Here is a 17,996-nt window from a genome sequence, read left to right on the forward strand (position 1 = left end):
ATGGACTTGGAATGGTGCTCAGGACCATCCATGACTTAGCAGGCCCTTTCACTGATATCAGAAGAGTGGGCCCTTTTCCATCCAATCACTAGAAAATTTTCCAATACAAAATATCCTAATTTCCTAATATCCAAGACCTGTGAGAATGCATACGCCTCTGTTACCTTATTTTATTCAGAGACTGACTGTGTTTACATCTTCATACTCCTCCCCTGTGCCTAGGATGGTACTTTATACAATGTAGGTACTTAGTGAATAATTATTTTTAAATAAATGAAATAATGTATGTAAAGTCTTTGCAAACCTTAAAGCATTTAAATAAGTGTGAGCTATCATTATCATTATTATTATTGCTATTATCATATTAGAGGCAGCTGGCAAATTCAGTCAGTCAACTAGAATTTATAAAGTGCCTACTGTATGTCAGGCAGTGTGATCTAGGATAAGCTGGTGGATAAAAAGCTGGCCTTGGAGTCAGGAAGACTTGAGCAGACCTAAGGCACGGCTCATGGGGGATACAATGAGGGACACTTTTTAATGTCCTTCTTACCATGGTTCAAGTACCGGCTGTGTAACACGGGGCAAGTCACTTAAACTTACGATGTTCTGGACGATTCTCTAAGACTGTGAAGTGGTGAAAAGGTTCCACTTGCCAATGAAATCACAGGTCCAGTCCCGAGCCCTATTGTTTTAACTAATTAATGAGTGAATCAAAGAATAAAGGGGGAGACCTGTTACAGTCTGAGTATCTCACCTGAATATTAGAAGAAAATTCCCGAGTACATTATTCTGAGAGTGAAAAGTTTTCCTGTTTTGTGTTGGCAGCTTCTGTGTGTCTGACCCTCCGTCCCTGTCTGAATGGAGGGAAGTGTATTGATGACTGCATTACTGGGAACCCCTCCTACACCTGCTCCTGCCTTGCAGGCTTCACAGGGAAGAAATGCCACCTGGGTGAGTGTTTCTCGGGGAGAACGGCACCACGCGCTGATGCTCTTTGAGGTAATGCTGCTGTGATAAACAGCCCAGACCCAGGATACCGGTGGTGTAGGGAATGCCCTCTGCTAAGGTGGAGGCAACTTGGATAGTCTTCAAGAAAAGCATCCCTACTCGGACCATTCTGTAAGCTCCGATTTGGGCTGATTTGGTTTTCTTCACGTGCGGCTTCATGTTCTGTCTTTCAGATGTGAATGAGTGTGCCTCCCGTCCATGTCAGAATGGAGGGACCTGTACACACGGTGTAAACAGTTTCCGTTGCCAATGCCCCCCAGGCTTCAAAGGGCCCACCTGTGGGACAGGTAAGACACACCACCCAAAAGAAAACCTGCCAGAATCCCTGCCCCTTCAGGTTTCAGACATCCCTCCGGAATCAGAGACGAGAGTCACAGGGCTGTCCAGATGCCAGGCAGCTCGCTGCAGATTCTGTGCAGCAGTAGAAAGAACCTCAGAGCTCAACCAGTCTGATGTGACCCGGGGAGGAATCCCTCTGAAGCACCCGGACAAGTGAAGACCCCCAAAGACGGCACCCGGCACCCCTCGAGGCAGCTCATGCTCCTCCTGGACAGTTTGCAGAGTTGCAAGCTTTTCCGGACATCAAACCCAATTCGGTCCCTTTGCACTTCTACCTATCTCTGCTCTGTAATTAGGACACAGATGGATGGATTCCTGGCTCGGCCCCATGGGGTCCAGGCTTCACTCCAGTAGCCTCTGCTCTAGGGACCTGTTCAGTTTCCTCTTTTGTTCACGTTTTAAACATCATCCTTCTGGTAGCCCTCTGAGTTAGAGGAGACAGTGACCATGATCCCCACTTCACAGATGAGGAAACTGAGGCACAGAGAGTTGACGGGCAAGGTAGAGAGCAAAATGATGATTCCATGGCAGAGCCCAGATTTCCTAAGTGCTTGGTCAGTGTCTTGCTTTGTGAACATGCCGGTCTCTTACAAATGCAGCCTCAGCAGAAAGAGGCACCTGCCCACCCTCCATCCCAGGAGGCTTCCTGCTCCTCAGGGGGATACCTCCCCCTCTGGGTAAAGGCATCCATTCCCACACTGGAACCCCAACTCACAGATGACCAGAGAGAGCCCCAGAGGCCTGGGCAGATCAATTCTCCTCCAGGGATGCATACAAGTGTTGCCATGAAGCCACCGCAGGCAGAGATGGATATCCTCTCTGAGACCTCCAAGGGTTCAAACCACCAACAAAAGATGCTCTCAGTCCTGGTTAAGACCCTCTGGAGACCTCCCGTGGCCACCCACAGCCCTCTGCAGGTCCAGGAAGGGTTGCCTCCTCTAGAGGGGAAAAGACACCCCCCTGCCCTCTGGGGTCGATCCGTTTCCTTGCCGGAAACACCAAGAGCCGTGGCCCAGTCACATCCTTTCAAACTGCCTTTCGAATCACATCAATCTCCCCACATGGTTCTTGAATGGACTGGAGGAGTAAGCCCCAAAAGAGAGACTGTTCTTGTCATCTGCTCCTCAGCATCTCTGCCAGATTCAACGGGGTCCCCTCTGCAAGAAACCAAAAGGAGCACAGCCACCACATGGGAACCCTCACTTGTGAAAAAAGATGCATCCCTTGAGTCCGCACTCCCGACTCGTGCGCCCTTCTGCCCAGTGCCCATGGCTGACCCTGAAGCTGTCCTTCCTCCTAGCCCCAGGACACTGGAGGCAGCCTGGACCCCCGCCGGGGCGGGACACCCTATCTGGCCACTGCTTGCCAGGTTTCTTCCCCCTCTCCAGGCCTCGGTTTCCTCATCTATAAAATGAGGAGGCTGGACGAGATGACCTCTGAGCTTCCTCCTGGCTCTAAGTCTTTGCTTCTCCAATCTTCTGATCTATGCTCCCGTAGCCCCCCCCCCCCCCCCCGGGGCCTCTGTCATCCATTAATCCTACTCAGATGACACCACCTGCCCAGAGGGAAGCTTCGTTTTGGACTCTCCATCTCCCACAGAAAGTCAGACCTGGATTGTCTGCACCATATGGCAGAGAGTCTGCCAAGAGCAGATGGACGGTGGAACACATCCCATGGTTCAGAACAATTCGGCTTCTCAGGGACAGGCCTGTCTGTCAGCACGCAATCATCAAAGCTAAGGAAAAGCCTCCCTTGGGGAGCTGGTGCACTACAAACCAGAGGCCGGGGTCAGGAACCAGGCTCCAAGATCCAGAGGGACAGATGGAAACCGAGAATCCTGGTCAGGGAGAGGGGTCAGGGGCACGGGTTCTGCATAAGGGTGGGAGGCCACTACCAAAGAAGACAGACCATGCCCGGAGGGCTGCTTGTTAGAAGCAATGACGGCCACACCCTGGGCCACGGGCTCCTTGTTGTCAATCCCCTTTGCACAAAAGACACTGATGCTTTCAAAGCTGGGAAGGGAAGGAACGCTGAGGCCACACAACTACTGAAGATGACACGGGTACTGAGACTGAAATCTAAGCCCAGCCCTCTTTCCAGGCTCTTTACAAAGTTGGCTTTGGGGGGCAGCTAGGTAGCGCAGTACATAGAGCTCCGGCCTTGGAGTCAGGAGGACTGGAGTTCAAATCTAACCTCAGATACTTGACATTTACTAGCTGTGTGACCCTGGGCAAGTGACTTAACCCCAATGCCTCACCCTACCCCCCCCCAAAAAAAAAGTTAGCCTTGGGAATCTCACAGGGTCTCTGCTTGACTCTGGCTTGACTGTAGTCCCAGAAAATCATGGACTTCTTTCTCATGAGGCCATTTGTCCTATCTTACCGTGGGCAGATCACAGAACCTCAGAGCGGGAAGAAACCTCGGGGCCATCAGTCCCACACAGAACAAAAGACTCCCCCTACAAGCCCATGGCAGTACCCTCAGCCCCCAGCCCACTGTCCTCTGGAATACCTCTAATTCCCTTACATCAAGCCTCCCTTTGCCTCAGCTGCACCCCCTGCACCCAGTTCTGCCCTTTGGGGCCAGGCTGAACAATCCTAATCCTCCTTCTTTGAGAATGTGCACTGGGCTTGTAGTAAAAGAGCCTTGGGTTTGAATCCTGCCTCCAACACTTACTAGCTGTCTGTATGAGTCACTTAGGCTGTTTCTTCACAGGTAGAGTGGGTTTGACAAGCACTTCTGGCTTCACAGTGTTCTTGTGAGGCTCAAATTGGATAATGCATGTAAAAACCCTTTGCAAACTTTAAAGTGTGATAGAAATGGCAGCTGTGCAGTTTCCCTACTATCTCAGAGAATAATTATGTTAATAATAAAAACAATAATAGTTAGCATTTATAGCATGCTTTAAGGTCTGCAAAGCTCTTTACAAATATCTCATTTATTACATATGTATAATCTATATCTGATTGCTTATAGTTGGGGTGGGGGAGGGGAGGGGAGGGAGGGAGGGATAGAATTTGGAACTCTAAATTAAAAAAACAGTAATTGTTTAAAAATTACTTTAACATGTAATTGAGAGGGAAAATAAAATATACTGAATTTTTGAAACATATTATCTCATGTAAACCTCACAACAACCCTGTAGGTAGGCACTATTATTATTGCCATTTTACAGATGAGGAATCTGAGGTGGACCAAAGGGAACTAACTTGTCCAGGGTCATAACGTGAATAGGTGTCTGAAGCAGAATTTAAACTCAAGTGTTCCTGACTCCAACTCTATCACTCTCCCCACAGAGCCTGAAGCCCAACTCAACCCCCCTTCTCTCTCTACATTCTCTCTTGATAATTTCCTCTACAGAGATGATTCCCAAATATCTCTCTCCAATCCTGACCTTGCGCCCAAGTTCCAGATTTGTATTTCTGTCTATTAGAAATCTTTTCATCTAATTGAAAAGGGATGTCATGTAACTACTGTGTTTATGTCTCCCTTGTTCAGTGGAATCCCCATGTGACACCAAGGACTGTCAGAATGGTGGAGAATGCCAGGCTGGAAATGGGACTGCAGAGTGCATGTGCCAGTCAGGGTACACAGGAGAAAACTGTGAAATCGGTAAGAAGCCAGACAGGCAATTTTTACAAGGAACAGAGTGGCATCGAGGAGAGTGCTGGTATGGAATTCTGGATTCAAATTCCATTTCCAACATCTGCTCGCTGTGTGACTCTGGGCAAGTCACTTACTCTCTGAGTTTTAGTTTCCTCATCTGACAAACGAGTGTGATCCTACCCGCCCTACTGGCCCCCCACCAGAAGACCAACTCACTCATGTCATCTGTGATTCCTCCCCCACAGATATAAACGAGTGTGACTCTGACCCGTGCATGAATGGGGGGAGATGTGTGGATCTGGTGGCTAACTACACCTGCCTGTGTTCAGAGCCCTTCCTCGGCCCTCGCTGTGAGTTAGGTAAGGAGCCTCCCTCCACGTGTGACTGACCGATCCCTCTGTGCGCAGCCACTGCCCCCGTCACATCTCTGCCCCTCAGTTCATCTTGTTTCGCTCTTCCGCTGGCTCTGCCGATTCCTTACCTTCTTCCACCTGAGCCCAGGCCTGCCTCCGGTGCCCTTACGCTCTGCTGATGCTGCCTGGCTCTGCTTTTCCATTCTGTCTAGATCAGTCATCCTGTGAAGACCGGAGCTGCAGGGACAGGCAGACTTGCAACTACATCCGCCCAGGGCGCTACATCTGCACGTGTTCTCCTGGCTACTATGGGAACAACTGTCAGTATGGTAAGCAGCTGGGGTGGCCCATCTCCCTGCCTCACGACACCCACACGGACCGCCACCTGGTGTGGCGTGGGGGTTAGAAGGCAGAGTAGAATGGCTCATTGGGAAAAAGGAGCGTCCATCTACCCGGGCAACTTCTGACTGCCCACGTGCTTTCCAAAGAGAATGAAGAACAGAGGCGTGTATACAGCAAGCCACAGCCATGCAGCGGAGAGGCTCAAGAAGTCAGTTTCAAGTAGTGGCAGAAAGAGGAAGGAGAATCCCCATGTGGTCACTGACCACTGCAAAAAGGCAACGAGGAAAATATCGGTAACTACCCACCCCATGTGTATTTTCTCAACTCGAGGATATCTTTATGAAAATAACCTACACACACACAAAAAGGAATCCTTGATGAAGGCATTTTGCAAACCACATTCCAGCTGACTGAAAGGTTCAGAGAACAAGGGAGTCCTCTACGGTTACCATTTAAGAAAAAGAAAAGCAATTGACTCAGGAGAACAAGCATTGCTTTAAAGAACCTCTTCCAACAAGCTACTTTTGAGATAGAATGACCACCCTGTCATGGCAGATACCCAGCTCGGAGCCAAAATCAAACAGGGATTTCCTACGGATGGGCAGTCCACGGCTCCTATGGATGGACAGGATGAGCCTGGTTGCACATGGCATCATCCTGGTTGTATGAGGCCCCACAACAATGCAGGGTCACCTAAACGAGAGCTAGAATCACTTACGATATTCTGGTCTAATCAACCATACAGGAAAAAATCAAGGGGATGAAGAATGACTGTTGTCCAAACCACGCTTGGCAGCTGGCCAGAAGGCCCACAGAAGTGGTCCGTGAGTATATGTATCTTGGACAAGCACTGCAGATGGACAATGAACTGAGCCCAAAATTAAACAGCAAGAGGAAAGAGGGGAAGCTGACTCCCCAAAGTTCTCCCCAAAACAAAGGCCTGCTCATCTTTTTAGCACCAACATTCTTTTAGTGACACTATAGCACTGCTGGTCATTCAATACCATCGTCTAAAGGGCAGTAGAGGGGTTCATGGTGGGTGTGACAAGGCCAAGGCTTATCAACAACAAAGAGATGAATGGGAGAAAAGACACCAAACATACCACCAAGGAAATGAAGGACAGGAAAAGGAGATGAGTCAGTCGTGCAGCAAGACAAAGGGATGACAAGTAGCACGTGAAGGCTCCATTGGTACTCACATCACGTCTGGCATCTAGACATGCCCCCACTATGTGAGTAGACTCCATGCAGAGGATTTATTGGAAGGTATGGCCAAGAATTATACTGAATGAGAAGGCGGGGATGAGCTGCATTGGCTCCATTTAGGGGAGCAACTGCACTGATGGTATCACATATCCCCTGAAATGCCAAAGTAAATAGAGACGTCTACACTTGTATTCCAAAGCGTCTCTACATTCCACAACCTGGAGTCCCATATGAAGTCTCTTACTACTGTGTCATAACTGACTATCACCTTACGACGTGGCTCTGCCTTGTGAAATGGTTGGGCACTTCCAACAAATATTCTGGTCTTTGGCAAGATCTCGGCTAAAGGACTAGAGCCTGCCAAGGGGAGTTGTCTGGCGGGAGCCTTGGGAAGCAGGATCAGCAGCATTTTTGTCCCGGCGAAGAGAGAAGATCAAGGGAGAGCCGAGGGTGTCTGGGACGTAGGGAGGCACGGCTGAGTTCATCTGGACAGTGGCACTCATCAAAGGGAGATTAAGTGAAGAGACCACTTCAAGTCAATGGACTTCCTTCCCTGCTTCCTACTGCTGATAAAGCATCCTTGGTCACTGCACATGGGAGTTATTTTTAAACCATAACAGAGCCATCTCCATGGGAACGATACGCTGAGAACCATCACTGACCTTGACCTGTCGCTACACAGGGGGCTGGCTGATTGAGGCCCTTGGAGCTGTCTTCTCCTTAGCAGCGCGGGGCTTGCCCCCAGCCCCAGTCCCAGCCCCAGCCCCCTGCACAAAGTCTCACCGTAACAGCCGACGCTGCAATATTTCAAAGGATGGCGACTCTGAGAGTGCGCCCTCTCCTCTATCTTCCCCACAGAGCCCAGCTCCTCTAGGGCCTGGAAGACCTTCCCAAGCTGCTGGGCCCAGCGTGGTGGGGAGCCTTTCCAGGCCTGAGCTCGGTCAGTCTCCAGACATCAAGACCCCAGGCTCACCCCCAGACCACGAGGGTCAGGCTTATGGAGCCCCCTGCAGGTCGCAAAGCACTCTCCTCACGCCCTAGGAGGTGGTTGGGAAGCACCAGATAAGGGAATGGAGCTGCAGAAGGCGTCTGTGGTCAGAGAGAGAGGGAGAATCTTGAACCATCTTAACGCGTCCCAGCACGAGCAGGCCAAGCGACTCACTTCTATCAGATGGGGAAGATGAGGCACCAAGAATATAAGGGGTTTTGTGATGCTCACCCGGGGGCAGACCCAGCCATTCACTCATTCGTGAAGATTTCAGAACCGGTGTCGGGGTTCTCAACCATTCCGTGTCAGGAACCCCACTGGCAGTCTGCGGAAGCCCAGGGACCCCTTTCTCAGAATGATTCCTTTCAGAAATGTTAGATCTCAGCTAGACGTCACTGAAAACGAAGAAGCCGTCTTCCTCCCATCCAAATGCACAGGCGCCGAGTGAAGAGCCCTTGACCTAGGCGACGTCTCCCTCTCTAAGAGTTCTGCAGCGCACAGCCAATCCGACCGAAGTGAATTAAATCTTCCCAGCCGCCCCAGGTCACTGAGAATCGCTGTCAGTGGATGCCTAATGGCGTCCACGTAGGGTAGTGAGAACAAATGAGCCAGGGCAGTCAGACTAGAACAGCTCGGAGCATCCGAGATCCAGACCTGGAAGAGATCTTAGAGGCCGTCTGGCCCAACCCCTTCGTTTTACAGATAGGGATACTGAGGCCTGTGGAACATGAGAAGCGAGATTTGAACTTGAGTTCCAAAGCCAGTGTTCCTTCTGCCAATCACATAATAATCCTTGATGACAGCTGCCCGAGAATAGGGAGACCCAGGTGGGAAATGCTGGTGACTAAGCACTGAGACCAAGAGGCAGAACCAGAGAGGAGATGTCACCACAGGCCTGTTTCTACCTGGCTGGTCAGGCAGCTGCATCTCAGAGCCCGGGGAGGCACCGAGAGAAGACAACAGAATGGCCAAGCTTGGTCCACGCCCTTGGCATGAAATGCTGCAGAGCTCCTCCCTGGGCCAGGGAACCTCTAAAAGTATGGCTACAAGGTGACACAGCACAAGCCAAGGTGGGGCAGTCACCCTGGAGCTGGCCACCACTTCTAGACAGCTATAGAACTGACCATGGCATAACCCGTGCTTGCCTCCCTTGCTAGTTTGACTCCACCCTACTAAAAAACGGATGGCTTTAACCTGAGCCTTGATACATGGGAAGAAGGAGGACGGTCAGCATGGCATCAGGGAAGGAACTGGATTCAAATCCCGTATCTGCTTTTTCTCCTCTGTGTGATGTCAGTCCCTTCCTCTGGCCCTCAGTTTCTTCATCCATCAAGTGAAGGAACTGGATAAGGCTATGTCTAAGCTCTCTCTCCAAGGCTTATTTAGGGAGCTAGGTGGCTTACAGTCAGGAAGACCCAAGTTCACGGTCTGCCTCAGATACTTAGTAGCTGTGTGATCCTGGACAAGTCCTATCTGCCTCAGTTTCTCCACTTGTAAAATAAGGGATAGTACTAGCATCTACTTCAAAAGCTGTCATGAGGACCAAGTAAAATAACATGTTTTCAGCACTTTGCAAAATTTTAAACGTTATATAAATGTTAGCTGTTGCTGTCATTACTCTCTCTCTACTCTCCATTCTGGTCCAATGGGCCTGTTTGTCCTCCCGCCTCTATGCACCCCCTCATTGCCTCTGCTTCCTGGACTCTCTAGCCCCTTTCAAAGCACAGCCCAGTAGCCATCTTCTATAAAAGGGAAGTCAGCACTCAAAATGACCTTGTGTAGTTTTGTGCACTTTGTGTATTTACTTCCCTATTTCCATGGGTCCCCTTCAGTAGAATGTAAGCTCTCTGAGACAGACTGTTTCAACTTTTTTCTGTGTCCCTAAAGCCTCACCCAGTGCCTTGAATACAGCAGATGTTTAACAAGTGTTTGCTGAGTTAAACTCCATTCAAACCTGAAATCTTTGATTTCAGGCCTTATCAAAGCTAGATCTTTAACTGCTGTCAAACAAGGCACGACTGAAATAAGCAGAGACAAGATACCTTCAAGGTCTACTATGCTGAGTACTTTGGGGTACAGGGAGAAGCATAAAATGTGGTCCTGATGGGGAGACAAAATATACATCCATGAAAAGCAAACTAATGAGATTATCCCAGCCTCTCCCTTCACGAGCCCTCTCTCCATCCCCCTGTGATTCACTGTGGTGTCTTCCTGCAGGAGGCCCCAGAATCCCAAGTGCCTGTCTCTCCAATCCATGCCAGAATGAGGGCACCTGCCTGGAAACAGACCAGGGCTACCTCTGCGAGTGCCCAGATGGATACACAGGCTCCGACTGTGCAGAAAGTAAGCATGATGTTAGTTCTAACCAGAGTCTCCTGGGTCCTGACACCCTCTGTGGGGTGCGGCACAGCAGTCAGAGCGACTGTCTGGTTAGACACTGAGAAATAGCCAGGGTCATTCTGAGTGAACGATTCCAATCTCCACTTGCTCCCACTGCCAGGACACTGGTCAGTTTGCTCAACAGTCATCTCACCAGTTCTTCAATGGGGAAGGGTCGATGGAGTGGGCATGTGTTTCCACAGGGCAGTGTGTGTGTACACCACCATTATGAGTGTGGATGAATGTGTTTACGGGAGTGCATGTTGGGACAGAGAAGACAGTGGGATGGAAGGAAAGAATCACTCAGGTCGTGACAAAGGCGTCACTAGTCATTCATCTCTTCCCTCTTTGCTCCCCTCTTGTCCACACACAAAAATGAGAGGGAGGTGGTTAAGTCTTTCAGAAAGAAACTTGGCATTCCCACAACCGGGCAGCCAGGGAGGGAAGCGGCAGCTATCGTCTAACTGAAAAGAACACCGGTTTTTTTTCACCTTCTGATGCTGCCTATAGATAGAGTTTATTTTAAAGCCAGGGAGAGCCCAGACTTTTGGGTTGTTAGGCCATGGAACGAGGGCAAGTCGGAGGGGCCAAGGGGACTTCACAGCAACATCGTTCTGGGGAGTTTGATTATGCCTACGTATCCCTGTGCTGTACAGGCTCCTGGGAAAAGTCTCATGAATTAATTTGGATTTAAGCTGCCTGAGGTCTCAGACAGACTTGGCAACAGTAGGCTTCCCGACAGCACCTTCTGAGCACTCTGTGTTCCCCTGGACACACCTGGGTCAGAAGTCCCAGGATTCTGGCAACCAGGAGGACAGGACCCTAACACTCTGGCTCCTTCCTTCTTTTTCTGGAATTTTTGTTGATATCATTCATTTTCCACATCTCCCAGGATCTTCCTCCAACCCCCTCACAGAAAGCTATCCCATCTACAAAAAAATATTTTTAGAGAAAAAGAGGACAATTCAGCAAAATTGATTAATCTATCAAAAATTCTGAAACCCTAAGCAGTGATGCCTGCCCATGGATCTCCCAATGGCAGAGCAGTGGGTGCAAGTGTTTTCTCCTTTCTCCTCTTTGGGGCCATGCTTGATGTTTCTGTAATTGTGCATCTCTCCCTTTGGATTTTCTTGTGGGTTTTGCTATTTCCACGTCCAATGTTGTCGTTACTATTTACTCGGCTTTCTCGGTTCTGCATCGGCTCAGCACATCTCCCCAGGCTTTTCAGGTTCCATCCCACTCATCACTTCCTACTGGCACCGATATTCCATCAGATTCCTCTGCCGTAGTCAATCGAGCCCTTCCCCCAATCAATGGCAGCTACCTTGTTTCCAGGTCTTTGCCAGCACAAAAAATGCTGCTACAAATATCTCCATGTCTCTGGGACTTTTCCTCTTCTCAAGGTGTCTTTGTTTCTTGGTCGGTTCCAGAGCTCCCAGAAGACTGTGAGTGCCGGAATGGGGGGAGATGCCTCGATGGAAATTTCACCCTCTGCCACTGCCCCCCAGGATATTTTGGAATCCTTTGTGAATTTGGTAGGGACCACAGGAGGAAAACGTCTCTCCTTTTGCTGCCCTCACAACAAAACTCCCTGCCCCTGTCCAAAGACCATGCAGCAGTGCTCCTGGCTGCCCACTGGCCCTGCCCACACTGCACCTCTTCCATCCCCCTAGGGGCTGCTGCTTCTCCCCCGTGGGTGCATCTCCAACTTGACTTAGCAACCATCACTTGTTGGGTCATCTTCAGTGAAAAGCACTTCTTCAGCAAGACAGGACTCCCTGGTCCCTAAACATACACAGCTGTTGATGGGCCAGTCATTTAAAGTCCCTGGGCCTTCAGTTTCCTCAATGACAATTAAAAAGGGGGTGGCAGAGGGAGGGGGGGAGAGACAGGGAGAGAGAGAGAGAGAGAGAGAGAGACAGAGAGATCCACAGTAGCCAGACTGCTCACAGCCAGCAGGGGAGGATGCCTGGGTGTTTTCTCACTTCTAATCTGGGATGCCCCGGACAAGTCAATGGTAAAGGTGAGGGCCGTGGTTTTACTGGGAGGAGCACATTCTCACTGAAAGGAATCTGACTGGCCCACCATCTTTGTTGCTACAAGCAAGGAATGGGTCAGTGGAACTCCCAAGGTACAATCAAGCCATATGGAAGGTTCCAAAGTGACCAGGGCAGGAGTACCAAGGAAGGAGAATGTCTAAAGCAAAAACAGTCTATCACCAGAGAGGCTGATCTCAGTTGTATTGTACACAGCAGGCATTTAACAAATTCTTGTTGAGTTTAACTGGATTCTGAAAACACAAACAAAAAACAAACCACAAGTCATTTTGACTTCCACACCATCATCCAGAAAAATGCGGGCAGGTACGGATGCACAGATTTTCCTTTGGATCTAAACAACCCGGCTCAGAGACAAAGTAAAGAGAGCAGGAAGCTTTTGTGTTTAGCATATACCACCTGTATCTGTTTCTAGACCAGAAAGCAAACCATGTGATGGAGAATCCGTGATTCACATATGCCTGTGCTGACTTAGTTTCAATTGGGTTAGGCATGGGGCGTGCCTTCCCACTTGAATCTGGGTCTGTGAATCCAAAGCCAGAGAAAGAAACGTGCATGGCTTGGGGGGGTCGGGCTTCTTCCTTGTCCCTGCAGAAGTCACCGCCACACCGTGCAACGTAAACACCCAATGTCCTGACGGCGGTTACTGCATGGAGTATGGCGGGAGTTACCTCTGCGTGTGCCACACTGACTACAGTACCAACCACTGTGAGTGGGGATGGAGGGGATGGGGGAGAAAGGCACAGGAGGAACAAAAGAAGGGTGAGGGCTGCCTCTGAGTGTCAGAGTGATTTAAGGAAAGGCTCCTCAGAAGCTGGGCCATGGGGTGGGTCATATAACCAGTGGGGAGGAAAGGGGCCCGGAAAAGGCATCCTGGCTTCATTCCAACGCTAACTAGCTGTGTGACCTTGGCTAAGTCACTTAAGCTCTCTAGGCCTCAGTTTCCCCATCTGTAAAATGAGAGGACTGGACTCAACCATCTCTAAGGTCCCTTACCTCTCTACTACTTCTACATGAAGACCTAGAAAGGAGAGGGAATGGATCTGGGTACAAACCAAGAATGAAAACTATTCAGGAAAAAAATGGACACTTTTGTGAATTCTGGGCACCCCAGATTAGAAGACATCTTGATATACACACGCTTGGGAGATAAGGGGCGCACCCCTTCCACTGCTTGCCATCCTTTCAGGAAGGCTGTGCAAGGAAGCACATTTGACCATCTGGTGTTTCTACTTCCCCAGCTCTGCCCTCTCCCTGCGACTCAGATCCCTGCCTCAACGGGGGCTCCTGCGATGCTCATGATGACTCCTACACCTGCGAGTGCCCACGAGGCTTCCATGGCAAGCACTGTGAGAAAGGTATGGCCACCAGGCTCATCCTCCCTCTAGACTGCCCCCTTTATACTACTACCCGACAGGTTTGGTGATTTGATAAAGGGCTGAGCACTGCCCATCCATGCGACCACGGGGAAGTCACCTCAGCCCTCTGACCCTCAATGTCCTCAGAGCACTGGTTCTGAGCTTAGAGGATCTAGATTCTGATCCCACCCCTGATACTGACCACCTGTGTGACCAGAGTCAAGTAGCTCTGCGGCCTTCCTCCTCATCTATTTAAGACAAGGACCACCCAAAGCACCATCACAAGAGAGTCACATCAGTCCAACTGCAGGCCCTAGGAATTCTCGAGGAACCCCCAGCCAAGTAGCCCCAGCACTGCCATGGTCACCCCAGGGCTTGATCCAGGTTCAACACAGACCTGCCAGATGGTCTCTCCATTGGCCTCCCAAAGATTTAAAAAGATGAGGGAAAGGAGGAAGCAGGTCCATATTGGCTGTCAGTGACTATGAGGCTGCAATGGAGTCCTTCCCCAGAGTCATAACAGTACTTTTCATGCCTGGGGCAAGCTTCACAAACTATGCCCCAAGGAAACAGCATAAAGAGTGAATCATATAAACTTAAGACAAATTCTGCAGGGGCATCTTTAAGTGACCTTCATTCTCAACACTACTGGCAGTAAAGTCCAGACCCTAGCTACACCCAAGGGAGCCATGATTCAGGTGGGAAATGTCCTCCCCAAGAAAAAGCCTCTGGTTGAGGTCAGGGTTCTGAGATCAAAAACAATTCCAAGCCTAGAGGCAGGAAGCATCTCACAGGTGGTGGGCCTGGCTCTTCCTCTCTCTTCTCTTTCCTCAGTAAGGCCGAGACTGTGCAGCTCTGGGCCCTGCCGGAACGGTGGGACATGCAAGGAGTCCAACGGGGAGTACCAATGCAGCTGCCCCTATCGGTTCACAGGGAAGCACTGTGAGATAGGTAAGGCCCTCACATCAGAGACCAGCAAATGAAGGTCCAGGTTGGGAAGGCACAGGGGGCCTACAGCTGCTGACTCCTCTTGGTTATGTTCTGTGTTCTGTTTCCAGGAAAGCCAGATTCTTGTGCCTCTGGCCCTTGTCAGAATGGAGGGACCTGCTTCCATTACATCGGCAAATACAAGTGCGACTGTCCACCAGGGTACTCAGGGCGGCACTGTGAAATAGGTAAGGGATGTGAAGCCAGCTCCAGGTGGGCAAGTGTGCTCAGTGAAGACTCTAAACCTGAAGCTAACTTCTTCCCTAGGTAGAGGCAGGGCTCCAGCAGGCCAAGTGGGGACCCCAACATTTCTCATTTGACACTAGGCTTCGTAGATCATACTCAGGCTACCTAGGGATTGGATCTTTAGATCTCAGAAACAATGACTCATAGAACCTCAGATTCAGAGAACACTTGTATGCCATGCCCCATATCCAGCTGATTTGAGTTCCAAGGTCCTGTGGATGGAAGGAGTTTTATGAGGCAAGTCACATGACAAGGTCCATGACACCTGTTTGACCACTCACTACCTCCAAAGTGTGTTTCCAGAAAGATACTAGACCCGTGAAGGGATATGAAGAGAGGGATGTGAAGGGAGGAGGAAGTTCCTCTCCCAAGCAGAGAATCATAGGGTCTCACAAAGAGAAGGGTCCATGGAGGTCCCTGAGATCACTACCTGCCTGAGGCCTGAATTCCTTCTTCAGCCTCCCTGGCAAGTGGTCAGTTATCCTTGGATTGAACATCTCTAGTGATGGGAACTCCACAAACTCATGCAGGGAAAAACAAAACACTATATTCCATTTGGGGACAGTCATCAATGTAAGGAGTGCTTCCTCAAATCAAGCCTCAATATGCCTATCTGTAACTTCCACCCAACACTCCTCATTCAATGTTGTGAGGAGGCCTCGCCCCTCCTCCACATCCTCCACATCCTCCACATCCACATGATAAGTACTTAGTAAGCACCTGCTGTGTACCGCCATTGTGCTAGGTATTGTGGGTATGATGACAAAGGACAAAATAGCCCCTGCCTTCAATGGGTAATGAACAACTGGAGGAAAACAGTGTGGATTCCAAAAAGTAAATGCAAAACAGACACAATATAGACACCAAGTAACTTCTGGGTGAAGGAGTCTAGCAACTGGGGGGATCCATCATGGCAGTCTTCCTGTGGAAAGTGGTGTTTGAGTGGAGCCTTAAAGGAAGCTAGGGAGCCTATGAGACGGAGGTGAGGAGGGAGAGCATTCCAGACATGGGAGATAGCTTGGGCAAAAGCATGGTGATGAGAGATGAAATGCCACGTGGAGAAACAACAAACTGGTCAGTTTGGACGGAAAATATTAAGTGTGAAGAGTAATTTGCAATAAGTTTGGGAAGATAAGCCAGATCCAGACTGTGAATGTCCTTAAAAGTCAACTAGGAGTTTGTCTTTTATCCTCGAGGCAAGAGGGAACTTGGAGAGAGTTGTGTTTTCCCCAAGCCTTATTTTCTTCAGATGAAACATCTCATCTCCAGGTCTTCCCACTGATGATCCTCATATCGCGTGGTTTCGAGACCCTTCACCATCCTGGTCACCATCCTCTAAACATTTGTCAATGTCTCTCTTAAACTATGGGGCCCAGAAGTGAACCCCTGCTCCAGAGGTGGTCTGGTCTGACCAGGGCACAGCAAAGCGGGATGATGACTTGCTTTCACCGCAAGTCACACAGCCTAACATCACAATCTACCCTTTGGCTGCAAGCCTCTTCAGCTCCCAGTCACCTGCAATGATTTTCTGGCCCCCAGAGCAGGACTCCCGATTTATCCCCATCAGATTTAGCTTGTTATTCCAGCCAGATACATTTTTGGATCCCAAGTCTGTCATCCAGAATCTCTTCCTTTCTCCCTTGTGCCGTCCATCAATGGACAAGCCATTCATGTCCTTATCCAGGTCCTTATAGGAAGAGTTAGAGAAAGGGGCAGAATTCTGCCCTCTAAAAGTCTAGCTACATTTCCCACCTATGGAAGTCATCACCATGGACTGAGGTCCTCCAATAGTTTCCATCAGAGATTCATGTACAACGGAGTGGACCCAGCCTAGCTACTGCCATGTCACCAAGTTGCATGCTCTGATGTGGGGTTTTGCCACAATCCCCAAGGTCCATTTCAGAGCATGGCCCATAAGGATCCTGACTGAGGCCATTTAGATTGAGGTCTGGGTGGGTTCCATGTCCTTTCTGGCTGTCCCTTTCCAGCTCCCTCTCCTTGCTTTATGAGCCCCTGTGAAAATGGCGCCACCTGCAACGATCTTGGCAAAGACTATACCTGCCGCTGCCGTGCTGGGTACACTGGGAAACGCTGCCAGTCAGGTAAGGTCCCAACAATGAATTACGCATTTGCTACATGTCAGGTATTGTAGGAAGTGCTGGGGAAAGTAAGAACAGGCCCTGCCCTCAAGGCAGAGACAATACATGGTAGCTAGGCACCTAGAAGGTACATGTCAAATAGATCTAGTAAGGCAATCTTACAGGGGAAAGCACTGGCAGCTGGGAGTACAGGGAGAGGACTCCTGCAGAAAGCCTACCCTCAAGTCTGGGAGCCACAGGTTCTTAACCTTGACCCACTACACTGCCTTAAAGACCTCCCTTATAGCCGGGGGAAGTAGGAGGTAAGGGAACCATGGAAAGCTGACTTGGAATCCCTGAAGTCTCAGCTTCCACCGCTTCCCACTTATCTGATCTTAGATAAGTCACCTCTTCTGTCTGGGGCTGTTTCTTCACCTATGAGGCCCTCCTTCCATGGGGGTGGAGATGGGGGTGCTGTGAGCCAAAAGCCTTTTTGTAAACCTTTAAATATCATAGAAATGGAAGCTGTTCTAAGAAAAGGAGGAAGGAGGGAAAGACAGGGAGCCATGAAGGATCCCGCCCTACTCTTAATCTGCCCCATCCCAGACAATTCAAAGTCAGCCCTGTTAAGCCAAGCTTGTGTTTGGTTTTATCCAAAAGAAGAGTAGGGAGTTAGCTGGGGTGGGGAGGCTGAGGAGGAGGAAAAGGAAAGCAGGGAGCCATAAGGTGCTGAATGAAAGCCCTCTCCCCAAGAGAACCTCTGGTCCCAGGAGGTGTCTTCCAAGTATGAGATCTCCTTGGAGTAAAACCCAGATCATTTGCTTATTTTTTATCCTACCCAACACCAAGCACATTTATTATAAGTGAATGAATTTAGCAATGAGTGAATGGATTTCTTTCTCCTGGTCAATCCCAAATCCCCATAAGCCAGATCACACATGCTCTAAAGTTTCTCTCTCCAAAAGACCCCGAGCTCTCTCAGAGGTAACTGTGGTTTTTCCTCCCCCCCCCCACATCCGTTCCTTGTCCCTCAGAGGTGGACTGCGGTA

The 17,996-nt window shown here is 49.7% G+C and overlaps 1 protein-coding gene across 1 annotated transcript; it reads left to right on the forward strand.

The window, feature by feature from the left end:
• Window positions 1-825: 825 nt before the first annotated feature.
• On the forward strand, window positions 826-17,990 carry LOC114032902 (sushi, nidogen and EGF-like domain-containing protein 1; the record flags this gene model as incomplete). The annotated part of the gene is made up of 13 exons (XM_027848368.1): window positions 826-951; window positions 1,182-1,295; window positions 4,846-4,959; window positions 5,199-5,312; window positions 5,519-5,635; window positions 10,060-10,185; window positions 11,652-11,756; window positions 12,873-12,986; window positions 13,520-13,636; window positions 14,471-14,587; window positions 14,695-14,811; window positions 16,858-16,971; window positions 17,982-17,990. Coding segments are annotated over 13 exons (1,404 nt in total), but the record flags the coding sequence as incomplete, so codon positions are not given.
• Between the last annotated feature and the right edge of the window lie 6 nt (window positions 17,991-17,996).

This window comes from Vombatus ursinus, unplaced genomic scaffold (assembly GCF_900497805.2).
Source record: "Vombatus ursinus unplaced genomic scaffold, bare-nosed wombat genome assembly UNPS02005871.1, whole genome shotgun sequence".
Taxonomy (NCBI): domain Eukaryota; kingdom Metazoa; phylum Chordata; class Mammalia; order Diprotodontia; family Vombatidae; genus Vombatus; species Vombatus ursinus.